Consider the following 15,079-nt stretch of genomic DNA (forward strand, 5'->3'; position numbering starts at 1 on the left):
CACACACACACACACACACACACACACAACACACACACACACACACACACACACACACACACACACACACACACACACACACACACAGACACACACACGTCTCACACACACACACACACACACACACACACACACACACACACACATACACACACACACACACACACACACACACACACACACACACACACACACACACACACACACACACACACACACACACACACACACACACAAACCAGCTAGATCTGGTTGCCATGGTAGCCTGTACTGTATCTCCTATTATGCTGATACTTGTCATTGTTGTCAGGATGAGTGTGGAGCACAAAAGCATCACTTCAAAATAAGGTACAGGAACATAAATCCTGACAATTGTTCTCATCACACTGAAACATCAATGTATACTGCTCACTTCCAGGGGGCCAGTAAAACGCTCATTCACTCATTATTATTTCATGTCGACATTAAATTACAACTATCGGAAGGTGTCAACCAGGTAAAGTAATGTGTCGCTCCACTACAAAGCCATTTCTGCTGTGGACATAAACTTCTGTAATCACCCTATCCTTGTGGATATAACACATCAGGTCAATGATATTAACTCTTTTACCGCTTTGGACGTTCCCGTTTTTCACGGCGGCGCACCACCAATAGTACGTTCTTTGGCTCGTTCTTTTGTACCTTGTTTTGATGTCTGTAAAATGATGAGGGGTCTCAAAAACCCACTGGACGTTAGCATCAATGGAGTAACAAAACACTTCCTTGTTATTTTCTCTGGGTCTATTGCTCTGTAGCGATTTAGTGGCCTGGACGGATGGGAGCTGACCGCGGTCATTTCACATTCATTCTTGCATGAGGCTGCCCTCTACTGCCAGTATAGCCAAAGTACATCTATTTAATGAGAAAAGAAAATAATAATAATAAAAAAATGAATGCATCTTTGTCTATAACGTTGCAAAGGTAAGGTGCTTTTGCTGGCACCAGACCCAATAAATAAATAATAACATCTGGCAGTAAAACTGTTAAACGATGTAGTGATATAAAATAAAATACAAATTATAGTAGCTGAACCTCTGTGTTTTGGACGCCGGGGGTTTCACATCTGATGCGTGACTAGTACTACCCCCTGGAGTGGGAACCCCTGGAGTGGGAACCCCTGGAGTGGGACATTTTCTCTGTGAAATTACCTTCCCGTTAAATGCATAGGCTATTCCTATCGTGACAAACATTCTGGTGTGATTCATCATGACAAAGATAAGCCCATCCCATCACTGAATACATGGCAATCCACTGGCAAAAAACAGTGAAGGAATACAGATGGTGGCCACGGTGGAACGTCTTTGGGCTTCGTCGTCATGTCTTGACATGTCAGACATTATTCAGTGCATGTATGTGTCATACAATTTAAAAAATAATAATAGGGGATGGGGGGGAGGTGACTGTTCTTTTTTTCTCGGGAAACAGAGATTTTCTTTTCCGGAATACACAAAATCTGCACACCAAAACGCTGAAAAGGCCTATCGTGTGTCACCACGTTTCCAGATAAATGGTAAATGTTGCATTTCTATAACAAAAATACAATTACAATTATTTAGTCCCCACTCCTTGGGGTGATTTTTTGAGGGAGGCCGAGCTCTCCAAGCGTACTCATCTTGAAGACTCGTCTTCTCCTCACGGTGAATACGGGTCCTCGCGGGAGGACGGAGCGTCGGCAGGTACCACCTAAACCTAACCTTAACCCTAACCTGAGGAAAACTAACGCTGGTGAAATGTGAACCTGCCGACACTGAAATGCTAACCTGCCGACGCTGGTGAACGCTAACCTGGTTAAATGCTAACCTGCGTCCTCCCATGAGGATGCGTCTTCAAGACGAGGACGGTCGGAGAGCTCGCCCTTGCTGGATTTATGCACATGAAATTCATCCTCTGCATTTACCCATCCTATAACTACAGTAATATGAGCAGTGAGCAGTCATTCTATGGCTCTCGTGGAGCAATTAGGGGTTAAGAGTCTTGCTCAGGGACACGCATTGACATTTTGCTGGCCTGGTCTGGAATCGAACCTGCGACGACCAGTATGTAACCCTTTAGTAATAAACAGGTTATAGGACTAGTTACTAGGTTCGGAAAGAGCAGTAAGCAATCGAGGAAGAATAATTAAGATCACAGACCATGGGTAAGTTTGATAATAGCCCGACGGCTTGTATTAACAACAAAATAAAATAGAATGGCAGGTAGGCAAAACATTAACATCACATGCACAATAATCAAAACAACAGAAAAACAACTGTACTTAGACAGTATGACCAGGTAAAGTACCTCCTAGTAAATCCCACGCTTCCACAGGAAAGCAGGTAAGCACTTTTAAATTCTATTTAAGTCACTATTTTAAATCTATTTATTCAAGTTCCTATGTATCACTGTTTTATCCTTTTTCAGGTTTTAGATCAACTTAAGGTAAGTATTAACTAAGGTAAGTAGTTAAGGTAAGTTATTCCTCTAGTTATTCCTCTTTTAGGTTCACTGTAAGTATTCGTTTTTAAACCAATGAATTATCTTTATATCAAATCAATTCAATATACCTTGTTGTCTCAAATCAAAATAAAACAGTAAATGTATCATCAATTTCACTTGAAACTCAAAAATGTACAAAATCAAATATTCAAATTCAATTATCTTCAGTATTCACAAATCAAAATGTACATTCACTTAATAACCCATAAAAGTTCCTTTATGGTATAAAAGGTCCAATCCAAATACCACTGTGCGTGGCAGTGAGTAAGTAATTGCAAAGTTCACTAATTGTCCATCCAGGAAGGGGTTAAGGCTGTCAAATGAATATTTTAATTCTATTTCTGAAGAATGTGTTGACAGCCCTAGTAGAGGTAGGTGCAGTGCCAGTGAATAGCACTGTGAGTCTATTGGGGAAGATGAGTAGGGTTGAGCCCTAGTTGACAGCCCTAGTAGGGTGAGAAGAGTAGAGTTGAACCCTACCAACTACCAGTCAGTCAGTCAGTCTCTTATCTGTTTTAAATGTTCTGATGTGTTGATCTTGATCCAGTTCTTGGGTAGCTCGCCATCAAAGTCAATCCAGTGATATGCCAATATCACTCAACTCAATCCAAGCAAAAGACCTGACCAAGTCAGACTCCAAACAATTCACATACTCAGGGTTCCAAGTATCACCAGGTTGCCAAAAATAATCAAAATACAGCTCTTCTTATCAAGAGTCTGGATCAATCAAAAATATCCATTCACATTCATCTATCTTGCATCTTTTCAATATTAAATCAATCTGTTATCTGTTTGTTCCACAGGCTTCTCTCTACTTCCTTCTCCTGTTCTCTCCAGAACATTCTGTGCTCTGCAGCATGCAATTAGCTGAATCACATCACCTGTGCTGGTGGTGTCTTCAAAGAGAAGTCAATTAATTGAGAGACCTCATTGGCCAATGTGTCCATTGGTTGTTCAGAGCACCTCACAGGGCTCTTAAAGGGACAGTACACTACAAGTGGATGAATGTGAATCAGAATGAAAATAAACCCATAGTATCTGTACTCTGTACAGTAGTAAAATAGTTTGACAAATCCCATTTGTTTGCAGCTTTTAAGCTCTTTTGTAGAGGTTTATTCACTTTATTTTAACCTGGTTTATAAATCAAGTGCATTCATCTTTAGATCATTATTTCATTCAGTTGGCTATTTTGACCTGGGTTACACCCTCCCCCCTTTACCCTATGCAAGTCCCTTTGCATAGTACCAACAGGTTGCACAGTTATGATTTGGGGCAGGTCAATGGAACTGGGTTCTATGAGTGAGCTGGTGATTGCTGAACTCAAACTCTGGAACAGGGAATTGACAATAGAAACTAATGGGTTCCCTAGTTCAGGGTAGGTTAATCTTTTGGCATTCTCTCTTGGTCTGGTGGATCTTCTCAGTGTTGGCTCCATCTCGCTTTGATCTCGCTCTGACACTTCTGGATTCTCATCGTCCTCCTCTTCTGGCATGTCCAGATTTGGAGCTACATCCATTTCGTTTTCAGGTAAGTCATCAGCATCAGCTGGAACTGTTTCATCTTTTCTTTCCACAGGTTCATCGGATCTCCTTTCGGGTAAGTTTCCATTAATCACTTCTTCTGTAGCAGGTACAGATTCCATTCCAGGTAGGTATTCATCAACAGGCGGGTCTTCATCATCAGGTAGGTTTTCAACAGCATGTACCACTGGAACTCCCTCAGGGAAAGCACTGGCTACTCCCTCTGGAGGGTTGTGTTCAACAGCAGTAGGCAATGTAGAGGACTGTTCTTCTGTACAGTCTGGAATTTCAGGTTCCTGTGTGAACCGTGTGTTCTCCAGAATAGTATTTGGAACAGTATGTGTCAAATAGTCATCCTCATCATCTGAGTTGACTTCTGATTGTTCAGGTTCTGGATCAGGATGCTGACGTGTGGCTGGTCGTTTAGGTTTTTCGCACACAACAGGATCCTTTTCTTCAACTCCCGGTAAGAAACCGCATGAAAACAAGAGGTCTCTGTGCAATGTTCTTTGGGGACCATCTTTATTTTCTGGCTTGACTGTGTAAACTGGGAGGTCTCCTGCACGGCTTACAACAACATGCACAACAGCTTCCCATTTATCAGCCAGCTTGTGTTTCCCTCTGAGTCGCAGGTTTCGTACGAGTACACGGTCTCCGATGTCAAGAGTTGATTCAGTGATACGTCTATCGAACCTCACTTTGTTCCTTTCAGCGTTTTTGGCAGCATTCTTTGAAGCCAATTCGTAAGTCTCTTGAAGATGTGTCTTCAAAGCGTGGACATACTCTGAATGAGACTTTCCATGACTTTTATTCAGGGGTATGTTGAATGCGAGGTCGATAGGTAAACGGGGTTGCCGTCCAAACATCAACTCGTATGGCGTAAATCCTGTGGTATCATGCTTTGTACAGTTATAAGCATGTACTAAAGGCTTTACAAAATCTCTCCAGTGTATCTTCTCTTGATCTTTAAGTGTACCAAGCATACTCAAGAGGGTACGGTTAAACCGCTCCACAGGGTTTCCCCTTGGATGGTATGGCGTAGTTCTGATCTTGTGAATTCCCATTATCTCACAGAGCTCCTTGATCGTCTTGGATTCAAAATCCTGGCCCTGGTCACTGTGCAATTTCTCAGGGATTCCATAGTTAATTATGAAGTGTTCCCAGAGGCACTTGGCTACAGTTCTGGCCTTCTGATTGGGTGTAGGAATAGCCACTGCATATTTGGTGAAGAAGTCGGTTATCACAAGGACATCCTTGGTGTTGCTGCGGTCTGGCTCTATGGAGAGGAAATCCATACATACCAGCTCGAGCGGTCTGGTAGCCTGGATGTTGACCAAAGGTGCTGCCTTCTCTGGCAGTGCTTTGCGGCGAACACATCGGCTGCATGTCTTGACTTTCTTCTCCACGTCAGCAGCCATTCTAGGCCAGAAGAACCGGGACCTTGTAAGATCAAGGGTTCGGTCAATGCCGAGATGACCCATGTCGTCATGGAGACTCTTCATGACCATGCTTCGTAACTCCTCTGGCAGGACTAGCTGATGGTGGATTTCTTCACCAACGTGCCTCTTACGGTAGAGGATTCCGTTCTGTAACTCAAGCTTATTCCATTCTCGCATGAGAATAGGGAGTTCAGGGAGTTCCTTCCTCACTTCTGGAGGGATGGTTTCTCCTGATTCAATCTGGAAGATAACTTCTCGAATAGCAGGATCAGCTCTTTGTTTCTGCTTTATCTCTTCTTCCGGTATGCTAGGAAGGACTGGAAAACCTTCATAATTCTCAAAACTGTCAGGAATAGCGCCAGCCGACATGGACAGAGACTCAACAAGTGGGATATAGGGGCAACTGTCGTCACTGTCCTTGGCTTGACGGACTAGGTGTTTGTCAGTGATTGCACAAACCACCTCTTTCGGGACAAGAGTGGACTCAGTATACTCAGGTAGGTGATGTGAGGTAAACTGAAGAATGCGTTCTTGTTCTTTCTGAGAGACAAGGTCATTGGTAAGTTCACCATGGGGACGACGTGAAAGACCATCAGCGTCTAGATTACGCTTCCCCGCTCTATACTGAAGCTGGAAATCGAATGTCGACAGTGCAGATAGCCACCGATAGCTTGTAGCATCCAACTTGGCCGTTGTCAGCAGGTAAGTTAGGGGGTTGCTATCTGTGATCACTGTGAAGGTGTTTCCGTACAAGTAGTCACTGAGTTTTTCGGTGATACACCATTTAAGAGCCAGAAACTCAAGTTTGTGAGCTGGGTAGCGGGCTTCGCTTTTTGATAACCCACGGCTGGCAAAGGCGATGACACGCATTTCCCCTTCTTGCTCTTGGTAGAGTGCAGCGCCTAATCCAGTGGTGCTTGCGTCCGTGTGCAATATGTATGGCAGCTTCGGGTCAGCAAACCCTAGTATAGGGGCAGTAGTGAGCTTGTCAATGACTGTCTCAAATGCACGTTGACAGCTTTCTGTCCATCTTCCTCCAAAAGGCTCTTTAGGATGGAAGTACTTGTCTTTGTCGTTTTTGTCTCTGCAGCTCTTCCTGAGTGGTGGGTACCCTGCGGTCAAGTCGTTCAGGGGTTTCACGATCTTAGAGTAGTCCTTTATAAATCTCCTGTAATATCCGGAGAACCCTAAGAACGAGCGAAGTTCCTTGAGATTTCTTGGACTCGGCCAGGTCTTAATGGCTTCAATCTTCTGTGGGTCTGTTTCGACACCCTGCCGTGAGACAACATGTCCTAGGTACCTCACTGACGTTTGGAAGAACTTGCATTTTTCTAGCGAAAGCTTTAATCCATACTCTTTCAGACGACTGAGTACGTGGAGCAGACGCTTTTCATGTTCTTCAAGGGATTCTGAGAAGACAATCAAATCATCGAGAAACACGAGAACTTCTTTTAAGTTAAGGTCTCCCATGCAGTTCTCCATCAGCCGTTGAAATGTGCTGGGAGCATTAGTAATACCCTGGGGCATCCTGTTAAACTCCCAGAAACCCAACGGACATACAAAGGCTGTCTTGTGTTTGTCTGCCTCGTCTACTTCAATCTGGTAGTACCCTGACTTCAGGTCCAATACAGTGAACCACTTTGAACCGGTAAGGGCAGAGAAGGTCTCCTCCAGATTGGGCAGAGCATAGGCGTCTTTGATCGTTTTCAAATTCAATTTCCTGTAATCGATACAGAGCCTGACATCTCCATTTTTCTTTCTTACAACCACAATGGGTGAGGAAAAGGAGGACTCTGATCCACGGATTACTCCTGATTCGAGCAGTTCTTGCAGATGTCTTCGCACAGCATCAAGATCGTGTGGATGGATCGGACGAGGTCTTTGCTTGAAAGGTGCTTCGTCACTTAACTTGATCTGATGTTTCACTTTGCTTGTTTGACCAAAGTCCAAATCGTGTTGTGCGAATACTTCTGGCATGGTACTCAATTTCTGGGAAATTCTCTCTTTCCAGTCAGCTGGGACTGGAGAATCAGCAAAGTCAAAGCGTAGCTTTAAGCTTTCAGGTGACATGGAAAGGTTGTCTGAGGATACTGGATCAGTGGAGTTCTGTTGGTTGGACACAACTTGCTGCAAGGCATGGAGTTCAGCTATGACACTCTTAGCAGGAATTTCAATGTCATGCTGGGTTTCATTACGTAACACAACAGGTAATGTCTGTGATCCCTTTTGAGGTAGGGTGAGTAAGCAGCTTGTTACTAGCACTCCTCCTGGTAAGGAAGATATTGAAGGTGGTTCCAACACAACCCACCGGTCTGGAGTTTGGCTTTTGATGCGGACTGACCCTTCAAGGACAAGGCTCTTGCCAGCAGGAACAACTGCAGACATCTTGCCAGGTATCCTCACCACTCCCATGTTACTGTTCACTTTCTGCTTGTGTCTATGTTCAATGATTTTCAGCACAGCCCTATAGCCATAGGGAAATGACTGGAATTCAACATCACTTGTCTCCTTGTACTTCTCATACACCAAATCCAAGGCATTGGTGCCTATCAACAGTGTTGACTGTGCATTGGCACGCATGTCGGGGACAATAAGTGCAAGAGTGGACACTTCGATTTCAGATCCAAGGAAGTCTTTTGGAAAGGTGATATCTGCTTCTATGTAGCCTAAATAGGGCACAGTTTGACCATTTGCAGCCTCTACCTCCAGCAGATTGTTCAATGAATGGACTTTCAAGTTGGAGAGGTTCTGCTCATAGAATGACTGCGAAATGGTGGTCACTTGCGATCCTGTATCCAGGAGACAATTGCAAGTCTTTCCTTCAATGCACACTTGAGCAGTGCTCTTGGCTCCAATTAACCCCTTGGGAATATGCACAATATTGGACTTGGTATGGGGTTTCTTGATTCTGTGTTCAGCATCAGTTGTGGGACTGATTTCAGCGACGTCAGCTCTCATTTGTCCCGCAATAAGGGCTGCATCTAGTTTAAAGACTCAGCGTGGGATGAACTGTTTTGACTCTCCCACACGAGCTGTTTTTCTTGTAGTTGCTTCCTCTTTGATGCAACCAAGGAGGGGTTTGGTTCATTGTCACAGCTGGTTTTGATATGGCCGTCCTCGCCACACTGAAAACAATACCAGGGCCTTGGTTTGTTTGTTTTCTTATGGCTCTTGTCAGTGTGTTCAGACTTCACTTTATCGACGTTGGATGATTCAGGTGGTTTCGCTGCAGCAGGCTTGGAAGCTGCTTTCTTGGATTTCTGAGGTGTTGACACCAGTCGTGCAAGTTGAGCCTGCAGATCGGCTATTTGTTCTTGCAATTTCTGTGTTTCAGAGGTACCACCTCTTTGAGATGTGCCTCCTTCTTCATCACATGTAACCCATGTGCTCTGAACGTGTGACTCTGCACGTTTCTTGGTACCAAGATGCTGTTTCATACGGCAGGCTTTTGCATCTTGTTTGTTCTCCTCTGTACGAATGAGAAGGAGTAATTCTGCAAATGAGGGCGATGGTTTTCTGTTCTCCAACTGCAGATCGGAAATCAATGTGTTTGCCCAACACCCTCTACAGAACTGCTTCAAAAGGTGTTCATCCAGTTCACCTGCAGTAACACCGCCTCGCCGGAAGGCAGCATTCAAAGTAGTTTTCAATCGATGCAGGTAAGCGGACGGTTTCTCATCTGGGTCTTGCCATGTGATTAGGAACTTGGTAAAGAGATCATGACCGTCCTCAACAGTACCAAAAGCTGAATCCAACAGCTCCAAGTATGCTGAGGGTAAAGCATCAGGTTTCAGGTGTCTGACAACATCAAGAGCAGGGGATAACAGACTTTCAAGGATTTTCCTTGCTCTGTGCAGCTCTGATAGATGTGGATCGTTAAGGATCAGTTCAACAGTAGTACGCCAACTCTCATAATCAGCTTCATTGGCAGGACGTGGGCAGCGCCCTGAGAAGACTCGGAGCCTCACTGATGTGTGGGCGTTGGATGCTGCACCTTCACTTCTCACAATGTGTTCGACTACAACTCTCTGCAGTTCAGGTGGGTTGAGATCACCTGGTGTCATAGTTGGTGGTTGACGTACATCAGGGATTGACCATGATGATGAATGGGCAGATTTTGGAGGAGTCTGAGCAGATTGTGGTTGGTTAGTGTGCATCGGGGTTCTTGGTTCAAACACTGCTGCATGTTGATGTTGGTCATGGGACATTTTGGGGTCAATTGTGCCACTTGGGGTTTCTGAATCACTCGCAGTGACTGACTCACTGATGCGTGTGAGTTCTCCTTTAAGGACATCTTCAAAGTCTTTGCCAGTCAGTTTGGCTATATCCTTCAGCTCTTTGAGGAAGGTATCGGTCACAGTTCTACTGACTGTGGGTGTGTAGACACTGGATAGGGCCTTGACTCTGAAAATTACACCTTCAGTTTTACATTGAAGACTAAGGGGCAATTTGGGAAGAAGTGATTCCATAGCTAAGCCACTTTGGTACTCAACTATCATTTGACCATCAAAGTCTGAGTTGGGATCATCTATTTTGATTTTTCTTTCAAATTGGCCATGTTGCAATAGGTAGTCAAATATTTCGTTATCTGCATCAGTATTAGTCAAATGACTGACTATTACAGCGTTGGGGATTTTCACATCCAAGGTTTTTATTACCTCCATTCTCGATTACTTGAAGTTTAGACAACCTAGCTATATTAATGGTCTGTGATTTAACTACTTAATTGGCAATTACTACTCCTGGCTAGCTCGCCAAGAATTTATGTAACCCTTTAGTAATAAACAGGTTATAGGACTAGTTACTAGGTTCGGAAAGAGCAGTAAGCAATCGAGGAAGAATAATTAAGATCACAGACCATGGGTAAGTTTGATAATAGCCCGACGGCTTGTATTAACAACAAAATAAAATAGAATGGCAGGTAGGCAAAACATTAACATCACATGCACAATAATCAAAACAACAGAAAAACAACTGTACTTAGACAGTATGACCAGGTAAAGTACCTCCTAGTAAATCCCACGCTTCCACAGGAAAGCAGGTAAGCACTTTTAAATTCTATTTAAGTCACTATTTTAAATCTATTTATTCAAGTTCCTATGTATCACTGTTTTATCCTTTTTCAGGTTTTAGATCAACTTAAGGTAAGTATTAACTAAGGTAAGTAGTTAAGGTAAGTTATTCCTCTAGTTATTCCTCTTTTAGGTTCACTGTAAGTATTCGTTTTTAAACCAATGAATTATCTTTATATCAAATCAATTCAATATACCTTGTTGTCTCAAATCAAAATAAAACAGTAAATGTATCATCAATTTCACTTGAAACTCAAAAATGTACAAAATCAAATATTCAAATTCAATTATCTTCAGTATTCACAAATCAAAATGTACATTCACTTAATAACCCATAAAAGTTCCTTTATGGTATAAAAGGTCCAATCCAAATACCACTGTGCGTGGCAGTGAGTAAGTAATTGCAAAGTTCACTAATTGTCCATCCAGGAAGGGGTTAAGGCTGTCAAATGAATATTTTAATTCTATTTCTGAAGAATGTGTTGACAGCCCTAGTAGAGGTAGGTGCAGTGCCAGTGAATAGCACTGTGAGTCTATTGGGGAAGATGAGTAGGGTTGAGCCCTAGTTGACAGCCCTAGTAGGGTGAGAAGAGTAGAGTTGAACCCTACCAACTACCAGTCAGTCAGTCAGTCTCTTATCTGTTTTAAATGTTCTGATGTGTTGATCTTGATCCAGTTCTTGGGTAGCTCGCCATCAAAGTCAATCCAGTGATATGCCAATATCACTCAACTCAATCCAAGCAAAAGACCTGACCAAGTCAGACTCCAAACAATTCACATACTCAGGGTTCCAAGTATCACCAGGTTGCCAAAAATAATCAAAATACAGCTCTTCTTATCAAGAGTCTGGATCAATCAAAAATATCCATTCACATTCATCTATCTTGCATCTTTTCAATATTAAATCAATCTGTTATCTGTTTGTTCCACAGGCTTCTCTCTACTTCCTTCTCCTGTTCTCTCCAGAACATTCTGTGCTCTGCAGCATGCAATTAGCTGAATCACATCACCTGTGCTGGTGGTGTCTTCAAAGAGAAGTCAATTAATTGAGAGACCTCATTGGCCAATGTGTCCATTGGTTGTTCAGAGCACCTCACAGGGCTCTTAAAGGGACAGTACACTACAAGTGGATGAATGTGAATCAGAATGAAAATAAACCCATAGTATCTGTACTCTGTACAGTAGTAAAATAGTTTGACAAATCCCATTTGTTTGCAGCTTTTAAGCTCTTTTGTAGAGGTTTATTCACTTTATTTTAACCTGGTTTATAAATCAAGTGCATTCATCTTTAGATCATTATTTCATTCAGTTGGCTATTTTGACCTGGGTTACAAGTAGCGCCCGGTTCTGAACCTTTTCTGACCACTTAACAGGGTTAAGGCTTGGATCAATGGAACAAATGTAGCATGTTACTATTTTATTGGTATCACAAAGAGAGAGAAAAAAAGGTTTTAAAGAAAGAATACATCATATATTTTTTTTTATATTAACTTTATTTTATCATGCGTTTTGACAATTATTTGGGGGCCCACTTGCAAAACTCTTGCAGCCCGGATGAGAACCACAGATCTAATTGTCGAGGTTCTAAAAAGAGCACAATCATGATGATTCAACCTTTCCATTAATAACTCACCCCATCAAGAGCTTATAACTGCAGTGTAGTTTTCTTCCCCCTTCAGTTAGGATGATGACCTTGCCTCATTCATTAGAATAAGTTCTGGATTGCAGCTCTCATCTGTCCTTAACTATATCTTACTTAAAGGAGTAGTTCACCAATGGAGACTTGAGTTCAATAATATCTTTTTGTATTTGTTGCATTCCTAATACAATAAATTGATTATAGTAAATTTAGCCGCATTGATTCCAGTTGGGGACCCAAATGCATTCGGGTGCATTTTTTGTCTTAGGAATGCGACAAATACAAAAGAAAGATATTATTGAACGTCTCCATGCATGGCGTGAGTAATCAATAGAAAAAATGTCATGTTGGGGGTGAACTAGGCCTACTTCTGTAAGGCTCATCTGTGGCGTCTTTTCATTTCTGTCAGTCTCGTGTCACTCACAGCGATGCTGCTGACGGTGACAGAGTGAGCCTGGGCCGGATTTTCTTCACACAGTGACAATTTGGCATCCTTTCTGTGCCCAAGGATGGTGCTGATGTTGTACCTTTGAAGTTGTAATATTGTATTTTAATGTTGCATGTTTTATCTATTGGTCGCCAGGGAAGGGGAACTTTCCTACTTTTCTGCAGTGTTGATTTGGACTTAGTTTTAGTCATATTTTAGTCATCTGAAATCTTTGAATTCTAGTCTAGTTTTAGTCGACTAAATATCATAAGATGTTGTTAGATTTAGTCGACCAAAATGTATTTTGGTGGTGCCTTGATGGCACCATAATGCACAATTTTAGATTTGGTTGCGCTCTGAAAATAGCCGATGTAAAAGCTCAGTCAGGTTTCTGACAATGTGGCCCCTGTACAATTTAGTTGAATAGCCCTGCAATATGTGGTATCGACTGCACTGACATAGAAACATAGGTTTTTCACAAACCCTTAGAAGTATTTGAAATATTCAAAGACTTGCACAAATCTTCACGATTTGTCAAAAATAGCAGATCTACAAGCTCGAGCTTGTATATCGCACGCACGCACGCACGCACGCACGCACGCACGCACGCACGCACGCACGCACGCACACACACACACACACATACACACACAGACTGACCAGTGCACAGAGCAGGTCCACGGCTTCCAGGATGAGCTCCTGGTGTCCTATCCTGGTCACTCCCAGTTCTTCCAGCTCCTGATGGGTGATGTGGAGCAGCTGTTCCCCTCCCATCTGCTCCCGCTCAAAGCTCTTCACATACTGCTGCAGACAGTCATCTAACCCTGAGGAGACACACACAGGTACGGGTTAGTTTTGCCTTTTTGAGAACATTCCAAAAGCAATATATCAGTGGTTCTCAACCTTTTCAGGCCACGACCCCCCAAATAATCATATTTTAACTGACACTAAGAGTTGAGGCATTACATTTTGTATAACACGGTTCTATTGTGAAAATAGCAGATCTACATGCTCACAACACCTCACGCTGCGAGGTGTTGTGAGCATGTAGATCGGCTATTTTCAGAATTTCTGCCACTAATATTTGACAATTTGGCCAATGTTTAATTTGTCATTTTAGAGGTATTAAAACGTCCTTAAATTGTCACTTTAGAAATGTGCAGATACCCTCTATACACTTAAACGTTATGTTGTTTTTTTTTCCTGTTGAGAGAGAAACCAATGTTGCACATTAAGTTAATCATCTGGGGACCCCCCCTGGGAGTCCCGACCCACAGGTTGAGAACCACTGCAATATACCATCTTTAAAAATGCCAACATGGATATGTCACGAAAATCCGAAGCTTGTTTCCATTGGGGTCCATATTAGATTTTTAACGTCCAACATACTATATAAACAAACGCCCAAGACACCATCATAACAGCTAAAACAAACAACTGCGCTGGTTGCACTGCCATGAGGGCCCTCCTGATGTGTGTGCGCGCGTGTGTGTGTGTGTGTGTGTGTGTGTGTGTGTGTGTGTGTGTGTGTGTGTGTGTGTGTGTGTGTGTGTGTGTGTGTGTGTGTGTGTTTCCCCATGTATGTGATGTCTCGTGGTGGACACAGTCAATCTGTGTAAAACCGGGAACACCGGACTCAATCTCACAACTGATCTAAATTCTTCCGTCCCGTTTGTGTTTGAGTTTCTGTACAGAATACAGATTATAAATGTATACAATAAACAACAAGACATACAATTCACAGGCACAATACATACCCTGAATTAAACCTGAGTTTTCAATGAGGGCTAGTCTGAAAATCTGATTTTGTTATTGTAAAAATCTATATTAATGCTTTGCAGATACTGTACATACAGAGTGCAAGAAATTACAGAATTTTCACTGTTAAAAAGATTAGACATAAACAAATGAAAAACACAATTTGGGGAGGATTGGGTCTTTAACTAGCCAAACACAGAGCAATTGGCTAGTAATCCTTTCATTATTTCTAACAGCTAAAAGGGGTAGGAGACAAAAAGGCTCTCCATGTGCCGAGCGGCAAGAGGGAGGAGAGCTCACAGTCAAAGTACCCCAAATGACAATCACTCTGACAAAACACAAAGCGACTGAGTCTTAGAAGAACAACAAACATCCACAGATAGAAACAAATGAAAGAGCAAGGGGGAATCAAGACATAATGACAATGGTTACAATGAATTATCACCAGGCCAGGATGGCCGGGAGGTGGCGATTATGATCTTGCCCCTGCAACTCGCCACAGTAGGTTCCGATTTTTCATATTTCATTCCAACTGGCAATTAGCAACGTAGAACCAAAAGCAAGGGCCTATTTCTTACAGAAAATGCCATATATTGTGAACGAAACATCACATTTAATACCCAAATTGGAATCGCTTTCACTTCTGCCCATGGGGGACACCACAAACATGAGCAGATGCACCGTCTGTCACACACAAACTCTACTCCCGC

The 15,079-nt window shown here is 42.6% G+C and overlaps 1 protein-coding gene across 1 annotated transcript in view; it reads right to left on the reverse strand.

The window, feature by feature from the left end:
* The window catches only part of LOC308301550 (connector enhancer of kinase suppressor of ras 2), a gene marked incomplete at both ends in the record, with an annotated part of 123,942 nt that overhangs the window by 77,761 nt on the left and 31,102 nt on the right, over nucleotides 1-15,079 (reverse strand). Inside the window, one exon of the mRNA XM_080745570.1 lies at nucleotides 13,272-13,435. Coding sequence (XP_080601696.1) covers nucleotides 13,272-13,435 — 164 coding nt within the window. The remainder of the gene's footprint in view (nucleotides 1-13,271; nucleotides 13,436-15,079) is intronic.

The sequence above is a fragment of the Nannobrachium achirus genome (genome assembly GCF_963921795.1).
Source record: "Nannobrachium achirus genome assembly, chromosome: 17".
NCBI classification, from domain to species: domain Eukaryota; kingdom Metazoa; phylum Chordata; class Actinopteri; order Myctophiformes; family Myctophidae; genus Nannobrachium; species Nannobrachium achirus.